Below are 18,323 nucleotides of genomic sequence, written 5' to 3' on the forward strand. Positions count from 1 at the left end.
AAGAACAGTTCCTGCCCATCCTTCAAGGCCACCATGTCCATGAGTCCTCTTGCCACTTCCTTCCACTCTAGACAAAAGTATTTTCTCCCTCCCAGCTTCTCATAGTTGTTTGCCAGAACTTAGTCCTTGAGGGCAGTGTCGTGGTATAGTGGGTAAAAAACTTATTGTCGGTCAGTCATTTTTTCAGTCACGTCTGACTCTTCATAATCCCATTTGGGAATTTTCTTTTTTTTTTTAAACCCCTACCTTCCGTCTTGGAGTCAATACTGTGTATTGGTTCCAAGGCAGAAGAGTGGTAAGGGCTAGGCAATGGGGTCAAGTGACTTGCCCAGGGTCACACAGCTGGGAGGTATCTAAGGTCAGATGTGAACCTAGGACCTCCCATCTCTAGGACTGGCTCTCAATCCACTGAGCTACCCAGCTGCCCCCTGGGAATTTTCTTGGAAAAGATACTGGAGTGATTTGCCATTTTATTCCTCAGGTCATTTTGTACATGAGGAAACTGAGGCCAGCAGGATGAAGTAAATTGCCTGGTCTCATACAACTAATAAGTGTCTGAGGCAGAATTTTAACTCTGGTCTTCATAACTCCAGACCCAGGGCTCTATTCACCTAGTGGCCAGGTAAAGTGCTGGACTTGTGTAGAAGTTTCAAATCCTGGCCCACCTAGATTTACTAACTATATGAAACTGCACAAATCATTAAGCTCTTTCAACCTCCATAATCTTCTCTGTAAAATGGGGAATCTTATCTTTTTGCAATTGTTTTTTCAAATACAAAAGTCAGATTTTACATTAAATTCAATCATGGAATCAATCATGGAACATTAGAACTGAAAGGGACTTTTATATCTTGCAATCCAATTCTCTCGTCGTATCAGTGGGGAAACAGAGACCCAAGAGAAGAAATGATTTGCCAACATCACCAAAATCTCCTGACCCAGCACATGCTCCTTCATCCCAGTCTTTGGAGATGTTTTTAGACTGTGACTTTGTTATCCAATACATTAGCCAGTCTCACCCCTAGCAGCTTCATGTCATCATTTGATGGACGTGTCCTCTCTTTGGGGACCAAGTCACCAATAAGAATGGAATGAAACAGGAGGTAGGACAGAGCCCTGCGATGAGCCACTAAATGCCCCCCTTTGCTAGGCTGGTCCTGTAGCAGGGTTGTAACTAGATATTCTCAAACGTGGGGCAAACTCAGCTTGAAGGGAGGGGAAAGGGGTCTGATTTTGATCCAAGGACACCTTCCCAGCTTGTCTTAGAGTTGCCTAGTAGCTGTGTTACCTTTCTTCCATCCTGAATGGTGGCGAGAAATATATCTTGGGTATTTTTTTACTTTTTATCTTCAGTGCCCAATTGTATTTGGAACACAGTAGCAGCTTAATAAATACTTTTTTATTGTTTGCTTAGTCCTACATCCTAGCTTCTGATCCCAGAGAGAATATGGATCTCTCTGTCTCTCTCTCTGTCTCTCTCTCCCCCTTTCTCTCCCCCACTTTCTCCCTCTTCTCTCCCTCTCTCCCCACCTCTCTCTCTCTACCCCCTCTGTTTCTCTCCCTCTACCCTTTTCTCTCCCCCCACTTTCTCCCTCTTCTCTGTCTCTCTCCCTCTCTCTCTACCCAGTCATCTGTTTCTCTCCTCCTCTATCTCCCTTTCTCTCCCCTCACTTTCTTCCTCTCCTATCTGTCTCTCTCTCCCTCTCTCTCCCCACCCAGTCATCTGTTTCTCTCCTCCTCTATCTCCCTTTCTCTCCCCTCACTCTCTCCCCCCACTTTCTCTCTCCTCTCTCTCTCCCTCTCTTCCCACCTCTCTCTCTACCCCATCTGTTTCTCTCCCTCTCATCTTTTCTCTCCCCCCACTTTCTCCCTCTTCTCTCTACCCAGTCATCTCTGTTTCTCTCCTCCTCTATCTCCCTTTCTCTCCCCTCACTCTCTCCCCGCACTTTCTCTCTTCTCTCTCTCCCTCTCATCCCACCTCTCTCTCTACCCCATCTGTTTCTCTCCCTCTCATATTTTCTCTCCCCCCACTTTCTCCCTCTTCTCTCTCTCTCTCCCTCTCTCTCTACCCAGTCATCTCTGTTTCTCTCCTCTATCTCCCTTTCTCTCCCCTCACTTTCTCCCTCTCCTCTCTGGCTCTCTGTCTGGCTCTTTTCTCCCCTCCCCACACCCTTCCTCCCTTCTCTCTCTCTGTCTGTCTTGCTCCCAACTCTCTCTCTCAGAAGCTCACCATTTGTCTTCAGTTTTCCAAGGAGCAATGCTACCCTCTCTCCAGGTAGAATTTGAAATAAAGAAGCCTACCGCCTTCCTGGAGCATCCTAGCTCCACATCACCAGAAGGCCTACAGCCCTGACGTGCCTCATCTCCACAGGTGGATGGATGATGCTCAGGACATGCTCCCCAGGCTGCTGCTTGTATTCAAGCTTCCTAAGAACCACAACACATCCACCTGGTGCCATACCCAGTTTGGAAGCTCAGTATCTCTCCATTCCCTGACTCTTCCTTTCCTGGATCCAACCCATTCTGAACTTTGCATGTCCTTCCCTTCCCTGGCTCTCCTTTCTGGGTAGAATAACATTATAATGAGGAAGTGCCCCCCTCCTATATCAGGACTCTGAAATGGAGAATGCTTTGCCTTTTTTATGTCTCTGACCTGTAGGACCTCCCTCACAGGTTGCCGTGAGGCTGAACTGAGACAATATATGTAAAATGTTCTGAAAACTAATGAAATGTCCACAGTAGAGACAACGTGATGAGGTAATTAGCATTATGGACTTGTAATAGTGAAGAAAAGGGTTCAGGTTGAACCTCTGACATTAGCTGAATGATCCTGGGCAAGTCACATAATCTCTATATTCTTCAAGCAATTCCTGAGGATTTATCTACTTAATTTACGGATCTGCTTTGAAGGAGGCAGATGCCACACCAGGGGTTCTCCAGAAGAAATCACAGATCTCTCTCATATTACCTGTATTGTACATATACACAAGAGAAACTTTGTACTCTATGTTTACATTTATTAATGTATTAATAAATGTTTGTTGTGTGGAATTAAACTGAAGTGAGGATGAGATGAGAAATCCTTGGAATGGTTGGTGATGAAGCCTAAGATAACTGAGTCCTTTTTAGCATTAATTTCTTTTAAAAACTTCTTCTAGGGGCTCAAGGTAGGCTAGGATGAGGGGACTTGGTTATTTTACTCCTCCTTGGAACATTTGTAAAAATACCTTTCATTCTCTATATGAATGATGATTATTCCCAAACTTTCCCCCTTGCTTTCAGCCTGGCATTCCTAGCACATGGAAGTCTTAGTAAAACATGGCGGCCAAAAGGCAATGGTGTCCTGGAGCTGAGAATAAACTACACAGGTTGTCACCGAAGGACTTTTTTTCCTATCAGAAGAGGGACATGATAAGACCTATGATTGTAAAGATTATATTGGCAGCTATATGAAGGATACACCAAAGAGGAGAGACTGGAGGCAGGGAGGCCACACAGTCAGGAGGCTGTTAAAGTAGTCCAGGGGAAAGGTGATAGGGATCTGAACTAGGGGAGGAATAGAAGAGATTAGATAGGAGAAGCTCTTGAGATCAGGAACTACACTATGCCTCTTCCACATCTTCCTATCTCTCATAGACTTGGAGCATTCTGAGCATGGCAAAGGCATCAGCTTTTGTTGAATATATATGGTTTCTGACTTATAGAAGGACAATTAGAATTCAGCAAAAGTGGAATCAATGGCAAAAAATTTGTTCTTCCTGGATGTTTTCAAGAAAATGCTAAAAAAATTTTAAAATTAAAAAAAAGAAAATGCTGAGAGGGGCAGCTGGGTGGCTCAGTAGATACAGCCAGGCTCAGAAATAAGAAGTCCTGGATTCAAATACAGATTTAAGAGACTTTCTAGCTGTGTGACCCTGGGCAAGTCACTTAACCCCCATTGCCTAGCCCTTACCATTCTTCAGCCTAGAACTTCCTGATTGGAAGGATAAGACACCTTTCTGCTACATTTCCATTCAATTTTGTTTCAAAAAACAAAAGGTCCCTGTTCTGTCAAAGGAAAGGATGGATAGGAGGTGAGGGGCAGACATCAGAGAAGCATGGGGTCAATTCCGAGTTCTTTTTCTGGCCTTGAGTTCTCTCCTGGCCAAGGTCTATCTATGCGGGCCTGGCTCAGACATTAGAAATCCGGTCACTGTTTGTGAGGTGAAGACATTGATATGGAGGGAAAGGAGAGCGGAGGAGAGGTCACTGGCAGAGCCACCTTGTTTGGAAAGTGAGCCAAGCCTGGGGATGGGAGAGGGGAGGAGGGCTGTGTGGTGTATGCAAAGAGGATGGGGGGGGGGGGGGGGGAAGAGCCTTCTTCTCAGCTCCCACCTTCTTCCTCAATCCCGATTTGTATGTGAATTTTCTTGTGACTTACATAGGGTGCAATTCACAAAATTTCCCAGAGGCCTCGGTCTCCTTCCTCCTTTCCACTAAGACCACCATTTTTGCCTGAATAAAGAACCATCCATTCATTTCTTTATTCTGTGCTCATCCCATCCCTGGCAGATACGCTAAGCAAATAATATTGTCCTCATTTGACAGTTGAAAAACACGGAGGCCCAGGAGGTGAAGATAACACGGTAAAGGCGGGAATGGAGCTAAAGGTCTAGAACTCCAATCAAGGAGGTCAAGAAAGGTCTCTAGAAGTGGATCCTGGCCAGACTCCTGCCTGGGAAGTAGCCTCTATGAACCATGTCCTGGCCAGGCAATGACGAGACACAGGTAAATAAATAGCTTGTTTATTAGTAATATGTTACATTATTAAAGTGCATCAGGAAGAGACATAGCAGACCCAAGGTTGCCAGATTCCCGGGCCAGGCCCCGTGGGGCACAGAGGAAGAAGGTTGCCTGGGCTTGCTACTGAAATGACAGACCAAGGGCACTGAGACCCCCTGCTCCAAAGCCCTGGGGAGTGGGTGCTCTGGCCTTCACAGCCCCAGGATGAGCTCCTTCTGGGATTCACAGTTTATCCTAAGTTATATGACCTGAGCTGAAGGCATGAATCCGGATGGAAGCACAGCCCTTGGGGAGGGGATGCCAGAGGGGATTAGAATGGGATGCTCCCCCTCCGGCCCCCAACCCTCAACTCCAAAGGCCAACAGAGGCCCAGGCCCTCATTACCCATGAGGACCAAACCCCTTCAAAATGAACACCATGAAATTTGAACCAATTATATTCCTTCATTCTTACCCTCCCCCCCAATCTTCTCCCCCCCCCCCAACTCCCCCAACTCATGAGGAATACCTATCCCAAGAACTGCCATTCTGGGGGGACTCCAGAGCTGGCCTGAAGGATTTCTCCCATCAGGTGGCTCCTTGGGGTTGGGAACTGTCTTCCGCTTCTTTGAGCCTGATCCCAATTCCTCCCTCTCCCAGGCTGGGGAGAAAGGGTCAGCCTTTCAGACAGCTCAGGCCCCTGGAAGTCTTCCTCAAGGCCTCCTCGGAGGTCCCAGCAGACAGTCCTTCTCCCCTCAGTCCCCACCCTCTCCCTCCCTCCCTCTCCCCCTAAACTAAGCCATCTCTGGACTAGGATTCCAACCCCGGGTACCCCACTCCCACCCCCACCCTTCCCATCATTGTTAAGATTCATTTGGATGCAGTCGGAAGTTTGTCAAACTTAAAATAAGCTAAACAAATACAAATAAAGCCCTTTCCTGCAGGAAAGGAAACATCCCTAGATAAACATGCAAGCTTCAAAGGTCCTCCCCTTCCCCAAGCCAAAGGGGAAGGGATCCACCCAGGACATCTGGACAGCCCCAACTCCCTTAGGTAGGCTTGCCTGGGCCCATTGGTAAAGGGTCTGCCCAGAGATGTGGGCAAGAGCAAGAGGGATCCCAGGTGGGCTCTGGCAGCGAGGGCACAGGAGGACCCTGGAGGTAGGGCAAGGCCGGGCCTTCTGCCCATTCCCTTCCCACCCCACACCCATACATAGTCAATGCATAGAGTCAATAGTTTCCCAGTAAGATTCACCTTTGGCAAACTCTTCCCCTTGGCCCTTAGGGGAGAATATTTGTCTCCTCCAGCCCCAGCTCTTTTCCCTGCATCACCTCCATTCTCTTCTGGTGGATGTTTCCTCACTTTCCACCATTGGGACCCCCAGAAGATGTCTTCCCTTGAGTGAAAAATTGCTTTTTTCTTTCTTTCAAACATTCTTAAAGGGATAATGTCCTGGGGTACACTCCGTAACCCCCTTGCAGTCTTGTTCCTTCATTGGTTTTTCTCATCCCCTACATTCATCACCTCCCTGTGCCCCCCACCACCATCATTGGGCAGCCCAGCGCCCATGTGCACCCAAGACCGGCCTTCTCCTTAAGTCCCAAGTCCTTCCCCCCCACCCCACCATGCCTCCCAAGCAGACCTATGGCTCAGAAATGTTCATTCCCCTGAAAAAAGTGGGGGAGAAGCTCTTTGCTCCCCTAGCCCTAGCCCCCAGGGGTAAAGGCAAGGCTTGGGCCTGTAGCAGTTGTGAGAGGCACCTGGAGGGGTGGGGGGCAAAGGGTGTCTCCCCAAAAGTGTCAGAAGAGGGAAGGAGCAAGCCACGACGGCCCACATCCTGAGAAGGAGGAGGTGCTGGGAAGGGGGTCGAGGGGAGGGATCCTTATTGAAATAGGAGGAAAACAACCAGAGCAAACAGCAGCCTGAGACAGACCGGGGCATCGAGGCCCCCAGCATCATTGCCCATCAGCAGGTGCTCGGCGGTGGCTTCCTTGCGGAGCTCCCACTGAACGGCGATGCGACTGTAGGAGCCCTCCTCAGCCTTACAACGGTACAGGCCATACTGCTCGTCGGTGAGCCGCTCGATGAAAAGGATGCAGTCAGAGTTCTGCCAGCCAGGCTCACAGCGATGCACCTTCTTGTCTCCGTGGTGCCAAGAGTACGTGGCGTGGTGGGATTCCACAGGGCAGGTCAGATAGTAGCGGGAATTCCGAGCCAGAGTGACGCTCTGCGCCTCGCCAGAGCCCTTCTCTGGAGAAGAAAGAAAAAGAATCACAGTATTGAGTAACGGCGACAGCCAAAACCCAACGATGACTAGCATTGATGGGGTCTTTTAAAGATTTGCAAAGTGCTTCCGAAGGACATGAAAAATGCTCATCCCCTCCAGAGAGAGAACTGATGGAGTCTGAATAAAGAGCAAAATAGATTTTTTAAACTTTTTTGTGTGTGTGTGTGTTTTTTTTGGGGGGGGGGAGGGGGGTCCTGCATTTTCCCACAACATGAGGAAGATGGAAATGTTTTGGATGACTGCATGTATATAAGCTATATCAAATTGTTTTCTTAATGAGAGAAAATGGGAGGAGGGAGAGAATTTGGAACTCAAAATTTTGTTTTAAATTTAATTTTCTCCAATTACATGAAAAAACAGTTTGGAACTCAACATTTTAAAAACAAAATTTTAAAACACTAAAACATTCAAAACAATAATTTAAAATATTAAAAATAAAAATAAATTAACACATTTAAAACATTAATTAAAACATTAACATCAATTAAAATTTAAAACATTAATAAAAGATTATTCTTACATGTAATTGGAAAAATAATTTTTTTAATCCAAAATTTAAAAAAAGTTTTTAAGGTATTTAATAAGTGTTATCCCATTTTATCCTTACAATAACCCCAGGAAGTAGGTACTAGTCCAAAGTCATATAGCTAGTAAGTATCTGCAGTTGGATTCAAATTCAGGTCTTCCTGACTGATAGCACTCTATCTGCCATGCTACTTGGGCATCACATCTGTCTCCCTACTGCTTTTCCAGTCTCCATTGGGAGGTTAGATTGGTATTCTTTCATCTCACCTCAATGGCAATGGACTGGAGTACATTCCTGGTTTAAAGATCTTGGGGTGCTACATACACACACACCCTCAGGACAGGCTGGTGCTTCCACCTCTTGGGGTGTCACAATGTATTTGGAGTCGGAGGATCTGGGATCACCAACTAGGTCTGCCATTTACTAGTTGTCTTAACCCATGTAAAGTCCCTTCCCTTCAAGAGGTCTGAGTTTCCTCCTCTGTAAAATGAGGGGAATTGGACTAAATCGTTTCTAAGGTTTCTTCCAAATTCTAAATTCAATGCTATAGTCAGTTCAGTGACAACCATTGTTTCTGGGAAGGCTCTGATGACTGGAGAGCCTATGGACCAAACTCCTCCTTCCTGGGACTTCCCAGACCAAAATGCCCCTCTCTGGTCACCCCCACTTATTATATGTACTGTAGCGCTCTAACAGAAGGTAAGTCCCATAAGGGCAATAATGGTCCCACTTTTGTGCCTCTGATCCTAGCATTTAATATAATGTCTGGCACATAGCAAGGACTTAGGTAAATGCATTTTCATTCATTCATTCATTCATTCATTCATCCCATGACTAGAGAGTCCCTGAGGCAGGATCATGGCTTTTCCCCAAACTCCTGAGAGTGTGACTTACCCAATTTAGATGATGGGCACTCTGTATGTGGCTCATTGGGACCCAGAGACTGTAACACAGGGCTAGGGAACAGAGGGGACACAGGTCACACAAGTATGCCAACTCCAGAGCTCAGCCAAGATTACCCCCACTATGGTCGGCATCCCTTTATCCTGCCTGCTCCAACATTCCAACATCACCAGCATCTTCTTCTCTCTCTCTCTCTCTCTCTCTCTCTCTCTCTCTCTCTCTCTCTCTCTCTCTCTCTCTCTCTCATACTCTCTGTCTCTCTCTATTTCTCTCTCTCCCAACCCCAATAATGAGATCAGAATAGCACCAGCTTCTAAGGGATTGGGAGGGGCCTTTCTGATTTAACTCTGAAGTCATTTTTCTGTCCATTATGCTTGCTACATAGCCTCTTGTTCCCAGAGACAGCTACAAAAACAAAAACTAACCAATTCTTGCCTCAAAGTGTTTTCAAATGCTATTTCATTTCTCTGTTCTTCAACAGTTAAAAAGAACCAAAAGATTCATTTAAAAAAAAAAAGTCTTTGTGATATGGACTTGTTTCCTCATCAGTTGAGGAAAAAAAGATTCATTTTAAAAATGCCTTATCAGAGTTTATTTCCTCATCAGTTAAAAAAAAGATTCATTTTTAAAACTCTTTGTCACTTGGGATGGTTCACAGAAAAGGAGGAAGGAAATAGATACAAAATATAGCAAAAAAAATTAATTTTAAAAATGTATTCCTAGTCCCTGGCCTATCCACATTCCAGGGCTGACCCTAGAAAAGTCCAGGAGTTCTCTGTCCACATGCAAGAAATAGGCTGATATTTTGGTCAAAGGACTCTGGTTGAACCTATCAGGAGAGTCTAGGAAGGGTCCACAGACACCTGGGGGAAGGTTGGGGGTCATACCTACCCTTTATACTTATAGATGGAAACACATTGGCCATTAGTGTCATCCCAGCCGCAGTAAGGGTCCCGGGCCATCAGGCAACCCTGGCAGCCCCCTCGGTACTCGCTGCATAGGTCCAGGGGCACCTGGCTGACCTCCCACTGAGAGTTCACATACAGTTTCATCTGAAAGAACAAGAAGACCCCAAGCTATGACCCCCTGTACCCCCAATAGGGCACTTCCATAGGCTAGAGGCCCCAGAGGGAGTAGGGAGAGTGGGAACAGTCAATGAGCTAGTCAGGGGGCTCAGAACTATGAAGCTGGGACCCAGAGCAGGAATGGACACCACCAGTGCAGGGTCTCACCGTAGTACTGTCCAGGGTCATGGACTGGATGATGGCCGGATGGTGACGGAACGGCTGGATTTCCATGATATTAAAGGCACCATGATCTGACTCCACCACCTTATGGATTGTTCCTTTGTCTGTAGAGACAAGATGGAGGAGGAGGTAGGGAGGATGTCAGGAACCAAGATGAAAAGAGTGAAGGTGTGAGAAGAAGAGGGAAAGGGAGAGAGGAGAGGGAAGGAATCAAGAGGAAGACAGACAGACACAGCACCATGGACACTCCGGAGGAAACTCCAATGGCCCAAATTCCCTTTGCTCTAACCTAGGTCAACCACCATGACACAATTGGGTCAAGGAGCAGTGTGTGGGTGTCAGAATGGAGAGGAGCCTCTTTATTTCATGAGTTAAAAAAAGAGTAACCAATGGGGAAGGGAGAGCTACAGGCTAAAAGCCCTTTTGTCTGCAACCAACTCAGATTCCTCAGGTCCCATGGGACTGCTGGTGGTGGAGTCTGGCTTGGAGGGAACGATATCATTGGGCTCTCCACCCAGGAGCCCATTCAGAGAGCAGAGAAGAATAGAGTTAGGTTGGGTTGAATTAGATTAGATGGGGTTAGGAAAGAGGGAGAAAGGTATCTAGAACAAGGTTCAGGATTAGGAAGGGAAGGGGTGGCAGATCCATAGTACACTCAATGCCTCAAGGAGTTGGTGTGGTGCAATGAGAATCCTGAACTTGCCACAGGACCTGGCTTCAGATCCTTGGCTTCTAGGGGCCCTTTCAGCTCTAGAGGGAAGATCCTACTCCCTTGTTCAGGCCCCCGCTGTATGTAATACGGAGGTCATTTCTAGGTACAGCATTTTAGGAAGGACAGATTAGAAGGGAACCATAATGGCAAAGGGCCTGGAGAACATGGCGCCCACTGAAGAAAGTGGTGAAAAAAGAAACCTAATTGGGAGGGAGGGGGAGGAGGGAAGAATGCAGGTAGGGATAGGAAAGCAATCTTCAAATATCTGGAAGAAAGATTACACGTGTGCTATTCTCCTCCAGAGACCAAAACTAGCACTAAAGGATAGAAGTTAAAAGGGGACAAATTTTAGAGGGAAAAAAAGAACCCTTAATGATTAGAATAATCTGAAAGTGGCATGGGTTGACCTGGAAGATAGTGAGTTCCCCATCACTGGAAGTCTTCAAGCAAAGACTTGTTAACCCCTTTTCTGGGATGCTATAAAAAGAATCCCTGCTTCTCATATGGTTTGGAAACCACTTTTCAACTCTGAAAGTCTCTAATTCTCCAGTTGTTAGTCAAACAGTCTGGTTTCTCCAACCCACTCCCATTTTTTTTTTGTTTAGAACATTAAGAAAAAAGTATTATTAAAAATTTCAATTTTTAAATTTAATTTAATTTTTAAAAATTAAATCCACAGCTACAATTCATCAAGATCCCTAGAGAGCTGGAAGAAAGGTTTGTTTCTTAAGAGGGACGTAGGAAGTCACATAAAGGGACTGAGAATTAGAACCCAGGACCTTTCTGATTTAACTCTGAAGTCATTTTTCTGTGCATTATGCTTGCTATACAGCCTCTTGGTCCCTGAGACAGCTACAAAAACAAAAACTAACTAGTTCTTGCCCCAAGGTATTTTCAAATGCTATTATTAAAAATTTCAATTTTTAAATTTAATTTAATTTCTCTGTTCTTCAACAGTTAAAAAGAATCAAAAGATTCAATTTTTTTTAAAAAGTCTTTGTGATATGGGCTTGTTTCCTCATCAGTTAAGAAAAAAAATGATTCATTTTAAAAAATGCTTTCTTATCTCAGCTTATTTCCTCATCAGTTAAAAAATGTCCATTTAAAAAATGCTTTGTTATCTGAGTTTAAGGCCACATAGAACACCAAAGTGGGGGGGGGGGGGGGGAGAATAAAGAAAGAAACCCAGGAGTCTTGACTTCTAGCTAGTAGTAAATAATCCACTGGACATGGGATCAAGAGGATTAAAATTCCATTCTAGACAGCTGCAAGTTGTGAAGCACAAGGCACTATATCTCTCTATGCCTCAGTTTCCTCATCTGCAAAATGGAACAAGGGGTACTGATGGCCTCTGGGGTATCTTCCAGCTCTAAATCAATGATCTTATGACACCAGGTCCCATGGCTTCTCCCTGGTTTGGCTTCCCTATTCAGCAGATGCCTCTAGCTCCTGAGTTCAGAGAATCATTTTGATATGGTGGGGGAAATCCTCATTTTAGTCATATCCAACTCTTTATGACCCTTTTTAGGGCTTTCTTGGCAAAGGCACTGGAGTAGTTTGCCCTTTCCTTCTCTAGCTCATTTTACAGACACCTAAACTAGAATCTTCTTGTTCTTCTCTTTCCCCAGGACCTCTTTCTGCCACTCAGAAATAATCTCTCTAAAAAATGAAGACTTCAATGGATTCCCAATGATCTGTACTGGACCTATAAACAAGCTTTGGAACCGAAAAGGGGAAATCAGAGTGGAATGGGAAGATGTCACAGAAATAGGCATGTGGGCAAGCTGGGGAGGGCCAGTGGGCTTGTTCCTCCACTTTCTGAGCTTGGGACCATTCAGAGACTATCACCAGAGAACACAGAGAGCTGGAAAGCTCCTCACCTACTTCACAAGAACTCCACGCCCAATTAAGCTGATTTCCCAATTAAGATCGTACCCAGAGGATACAGCTAGCTGAGGGTTGATGTGGATCAAACTGGTAGAATAAAGAATTTAGGTCTGGTGGACCTGCTTGAGAGCCTCTAAGAGAGGACGAGAGATCAAGCAGCTGTGCCCACGATAGAAGAAACTACTTAGGAAGCCAGGCACCAGGGTCTAAGCCTTCGGACCTTCAGCCCAAAGGGGACCTGGACCTAGATTTGACCCAGTGGTACCTCGCTTTCACTCTCAAAGTGATGGGATTCCCAAGTGAAAAGGGACCAAGAATGTCTGTTGCATTTAATTGTTTTGAGCTGAACTGAACCAAAATCAAAGAATGGAGATGTCCAAAGGAAACCCTAGACGGCAGAGATTGGAAGCAGTGGGTTGAAATCTCAGCTCTGCCTCCAAGGAAGGGTTTGGCTGCCCTCAAAACATCCCTGCACCAGGTTTGCCTCCATCACCAGACCTATGGGGAATGCACAGCCTCTCTCTAGTCATAGGCATCAGGGATGCACAGCCCTTCCAAACAGGTCTCTCCTACTTCCCTGTCTTTGACAAGCTTCCCCCAAGCCTGGAATGTTCTCCCTCCCTAGCTCTGCCTCTGGAAATTTCTAGAAGCCTTCAAGACTCATCAGCGTAGGTTCTCTTCCCAACACAATTGGTGCTCTCCATCCTCCCCAAAAATTACTTTGCATTTATATCATATATCAGGGGCCTCTAGCCTATGGTTTTTATTTGTCTGTCTGTGTTATTTTCCCTCTGATATAATGAAAGTCTCCTGAGAGGAAGATTGTTTGCTTTTTTCTTTTTTCTTTTTTTTTTAATCCTGCTAGCACCTAGCATGGTGTCTGGCCCAAAGTAGGGCCATAAATGCTTCTGAACAGAACTGATCTACCATATAGCCGAGCTGGGATTCTCCTTCTCTTATCCAACCCTGAACCTTCCTTCTGCACATCCAAAACATTTCCCTCTTGGCTTGTCCTCAAGTGAGAACATTGTCTTCTTACTTAGACATGCTCCCTTTACAGGTCTTCAAGGGACCTCTAGATCCAACTTCTGTCCTCTTTTCTTCCAACAAATAACCACAGGTCTCCTGGTATTTGCTTGCCATAGGACTTTCATCTACCTTAGCCTCTTTTCAATTATTCTAGAATATTAGAGTTCTAGAACCTTAGAACCTATAATCCTATAAAATCTGGAGATCATTAGAAACTGCCTTAAACTATAAAATGGGGTAAAAAATATATAAAGTGTGCTAGAACTGTAGTCAAAGGTCTCCTAGTTCTGACACTTACTAGCCATGTGACCTTGGCCAAGTCTATGAACCTTTTAGGTCAGTTTCACCATCTGTAAAATGAGGGAGTTTGGATGAGATTCATTCAAGTCTCTTCTATGCTTAAATTCATGATCTTACCCTCTTGCTCAACTCCCTTATTTTTTAGATGAGGAAACTGAGGCCCCTGAGGCTCAAGGATTTGTTCAAGGCCACACAGCTGATTAGTTGAGTCATCCCAGCCCTCCCTCTGGCCCATCTACAAAGATTCCATATTGGATTTCCTTTGAGGTTCTTTGAATTCTGGTGGGGGCTCAGCGTCAGGAAGGGCCCTGGCTATTTTAGCCATCCTTCCTTGTATAACACAGCACTGGCCTTGTCACACAGAAAGAATCTAATTCCCCTCAAAGGTCCATTTTCCAGAAGGCTAAACAATAGTCCCCATGAGTGGTTCTGGGTTTCCTGGCCACTACGAAGAGAGCACTTTGAGGCATGTAAATAGGAGGAAATCAGGCAATGTTCCAGCTGAAAAAATCCCGGTAAATGTGTTGTAAAAATAAGCTTTGTTATAAAAATAAACTGTCCACAGAGGCCGATATTCCACTAAAGCCCCTTAGTCACCTGAGGGAAGTTTTGCTCTAAGGACTAAGGGATGAGGAGGGAGGAGAAGAAAGGCTGTAGTTATAGACTTCTTTCTCCTAAATTCAACTCAGTGCGACTTAAAAAGTTTTTTATTATATACTTCAAATGTGCCAAGCACTGGGCTAGACCCGCAAGCCAAAATGAAACAATGTCTATCCTCAAGGAGCTTACATTCTACTCAGGGAAAACAACATGTACCTGGTCAAGTAAATACTCTGGTATTCAACCTCTTCCAAGGGCTTCCTATTGTCTCTAGATAAAATAGCCGTTCCTCTGTTTAGCTTTTAAATTCCTGCATGACTTGGTTCTAACCTACCTTTCTAGTCTCATTGGATATTACTCTCCCTGCTCTGCTCTGACTGACCATCTCTCACCTCCATTCCTTTGCAGTGGCCATCCCCTACTCCTGAAATGTACTTTCTCCTTACCTCTCTTCCTTTAAAAAGAAAATGTTTAAGAAACATCTCAAGGGGTAGGTAGATGGTTTGGTGGAGTCAACCAGACCTGGAGATAGAAGATCCTGGGTTCAAATCTGGTCTCATAAATTCTTCCTAGCTGTGTGACCCTGAGCAAGTCATTTCACCCCAATTCCCTAGCCCTTACCACCATTGGAATTCATACTTAGTATCAATTCTAAGATAAAAGGGAAAGAAAGCAAGCAAGAAAGCAAGAAAGAAAGAAGGCAAGAAAGAAAGAAAGAAAGAAAGAAAGAAAGAAAGAAAGAAAGAAAGAAAGAAAGAAAGAAAGAAAGAGAAAGAAAGAAAGAGAAAGAAAGAAAGAAAGAAAGAAAGAAAGAAAGAAAGAAAGAGAAAGAAAGAAAGAAAGAAAGAAAGAAAGAAAGAAAGAAAGAAAGAAAGAAAGAAAGAAAGAAAGAAAGAAAGAAAGAAAGAAAGAAAGAAAGAAAGAAAGAAGGAAGAAGGCACCATCTTGTACATGAATTTCTTTCTGATTTCCCTCTATTGCAAGTGCCTCCCTGCCAAGCCAATTGTGTGTGCATTTATTAAATTTATATTTATGCTATAAATATTTTTATATGCACTTGGTTCCCTATTCAAATGTAAGCAGCTGGTGAATAAGGATGGTTTAATTCTTATCCCTGGTGCCTAGGACAAAGTGATTATTAAATTAATTAATTTCCATAAATGTTTGTTGCCTTTATTAAATGTATTACCTATCATTGAATTCATAAGTTCATTAATAAATGCTTATCTATTGATAGATATGAGAAGGAACACTAACAACTAGGGAAATCAGGAAATGACTCTTGGAGGGGGTTCTGAGTGGAAGCACAGAGGGAGATTATTCACTGTATAGAGAACAGACAGCCAGGACAAGAACACAACCAGAGATGGAATGTCCTGTACCCAGAAACAGCAAGGAGGCTAGTTTGTTTGGGGGAGGAAGGGAACGTGAAAGGACAGGAAGCAATCAGATTATTATTTCTCCTTCCCGGGGAGGGGGGGAGGGAAAGAGACAATAAAGTCCAGTCCTTCAAACCCTTGTGTCATGGTCTAGGGGAAGGAAAAGGTCTAGAAGCAGACCAGATCTCCTACAACCACCTAAGCTAGACTCACTCCTCCACCTTAGCCCCTAGATTCCCAACAGCCAGAGGGAGGTTGGGAGGTTGGCTCTCCCTCCAAACCAAACTCTACCCCAACACCATTCCAACTCTCTGGCCTCTGGAAAGGGAAACTGAGTTAGCAGGTGTTAGCCAGAGTCCTATTCCTGTCAAAACGTGACAGAAGAGATGGGTCAACAAGTATTCAAGTGTCTATAATGTACCAGACACTATATGCTAAGCTCCTGTTAGGTTTCAGTCCCAGCATCCCTTCTACCTCCATAGGTCGAGCTGTCAGTTCTCTAACCTGGCCCAAAACTAGACTTTATCCCTGAGGCTTGGATTTGCATCAGACATTAGGACTTTTTAGTCTATTGACCTGGCTCAGAAGCTCTAGGGTTGGGTGGTGACCAACTGCTCAAAGTCATCTAGTAAGTTCAAAGCTCTTCATTCACACTTATCTACCTTCTCCATAGGTCCAGCACTCAAATAATGATGATGATGATGTGACTTAGTCTATAAACATCTGTTAAGCTCCTACTAAGTGCCAGGCACTGTGCTAAACACTGGGGATAAAAAGAAAGGTCCCTACTCTTGAATTCACAGTTTATGTTGCTATTTGGTAGGTTGTTCAGTCAACTTTGCTTTTGTGTGATTCCATTTGGGGGGGGTTTCTGGGCAAAGATATTGGAGTGGTTCACCTTGTCTTTATTCTGCTCATTTTACAGATAAGGAAACTAAGGTCCACAGAGTGAAATGATTTGCCCAGCTAATGTCTGAGGCCTTATTTGAACTCAGACAATATACAAATAGCTATATTTAAACAAGAAAAGAAAAGCTAAATTGGAAATGATCAACAGAGAGAGGGCACTAGAAATCAAAAGGATTGGGAAAGACTTCCTGTAGATGGTGGGATTTCTGGGACTAAAAGGGAGCCAGGAAACAAAGGAAAGGAGGGAAAGTATCCAACGGCAATGCTTTGTGATGGGTATCAGTTGGGTCTGACCCTGCCTCCTGGATCTAGCATCACTGAACCTAAGTGAGAAAGAAGTTTAAAGGTCTTCAGTTTAACCTTTACCTATTTAGAAACTCCCAACATCCCTGGCCAGTGGCCATTTAGTCCTTCCACTTTGGGATGAATTCTACTTTAATTCACAGTCAGCTTTTCCTAACGTCGAAACTAAATCTGTCTCTCCATAGCCTTCATTTCACCATTCCTCTTAGTTCTGCTTTTCTAGGGCAAGGTAGAACAGGTCTCATTCCAAGTGACAGCTCTCCAAATACTTCAAGACAGCTATCATGTCCCTCCTAAGTTTTCTCTTTTCCAGGTCAAACATCTCCAGTTCCTTCAACTGAACCCCACCTGGCACCATTTCAAGTCCCCTCACTAGCCTGTCTGCCCTCCGGACATGTTCCAGTTTGTCAAAGTTCTTCTTAAAACATGACATCCAGAATTAAGTCTAGTACTTGAAATGTGGTCAGGTCAAAACAACATACAGGACTAAAGTCATCTTTGCACTAGATATGATGTTTCTATTTATACAAAAGTTTTTTGGTCACCACATCCATTGTTGACTCATTGGACATGCAGTCCACTAAGACCCCTAAGTCATTTTCATAGATACTCTGATCTAAGCACATCTCTCTCATCCTGTACTTGTACCCTTGTTGTTTTTTTTTAAAACAAGAGAAGGACTTTACATGGATTGTAATCCAGTTTCATGTTATTAGTTTTGGTTTAGTGTTCCAGGATAATGAGATATTCGGGGATCTTTATCTATATAGCTGTTAGTCATTGCTACCAACTTTGAGGCATCTGAATTTTATTAGAATGTCATTACACCTTCACCCAAATTATTGATTCTATTCACATCTTTACCCAAATCACTGGGGATGTAGAAAAAAAATGTAGAGAGAATAAGGCTGAAGACAGTTCTCCAGAGAAAATGCCCCAAAGACTTTCCTCACCTGTGGCCAGGTAGAGAACATCAAAGGTGGACCCATTCCTGGACTGCATTTGGTGCACCAGGACTTTCTTGTAGTGATATTTCGAATGGAAGAGGGGTGTTTTCTTGGCCCCAAAGGGTTCCACCCTTTGAGCCACCTCAGGGTGACTGTCAGCCACCTGGAATGTTTCAGTGGGTGTCAGCTGTTGGTCAGGGAGGCACTGGGTCAAGGAAGAAGGGCAAAGATTAGTGGGGAAAGGAATGTAAGAAAACAACAATAACATATGATACATTATGCTTTAAAGTTGCAAGATATTTTGCTAGCATTAGTGTGAGCTCATTTGAGCCTGGTAACAACTCTGTAAAGTGGGGGGGGGGGGGGTAATAATAGATCTTACCAGTCCCTTTTCATAGATTAGGAAACTGAGACTCACAAAGGGTGAATAATTTCTTGCCTATAGTTGCATAGCCAGTAAATGTTGGAGGAGGGATTAGAATTCAAGTCTCTTGGAATCCAAGTCCAACACTCTATCAATCCCTGTGTCTGAAA

The 18,323-nt window shown here is 44.4% G+C and overlaps 1 protein-coding gene across 1 annotated transcript in view; it reads right to left on the reverse strand.

Annotated features, from left to right (window-relative positions):
* Nucleotides 1-4,768: 4,768 nt before the first annotated feature.
* The window catches only part of SEMA7A (semaphorin 7A (John Milton Hagen blood group)), a 67,136-nt gene continuing 53,581 nt past the window's right edge, over nt 4,769-18,323 (reverse strand). Inside the window, exons 10-14 of the mRNA XM_056798766.1 lie at nt 17,796-17,994; nt 9,709-9,827; nt 9,368-9,528; nt 8,468-8,529; nt 4,769-7,010 (exon numbers count right to left, since the gene is read on the reverse strand). Coding sequence (XP_056654744.1) covers nt 6,643-7,010; nt 8,468-8,529; nt 9,368-9,528; nt 9,709-9,827; nt 17,796-17,994 — 909 coding nt within the window. The 3' untranslated portion in view covers nt 4,769-6,642. The remainder of the gene's footprint in view (nt 7,011-8,467; nt 8,530-9,367; nt 9,529-9,708; nt 9,828-17,795; nt 17,995-18,323) is intronic.

Source organism: Monodelphis domestica, chromosome 1 (genome assembly GCF_027887165.1).
Source record: "Monodelphis domestica isolate mMonDom1 chromosome 1, mMonDom1.pri, whole genome shotgun sequence".
Lineage (NCBI taxonomy): Eukaryota > Metazoa > Chordata > Mammalia > Didelphimorphia > Didelphidae > Monodelphis > Monodelphis domestica.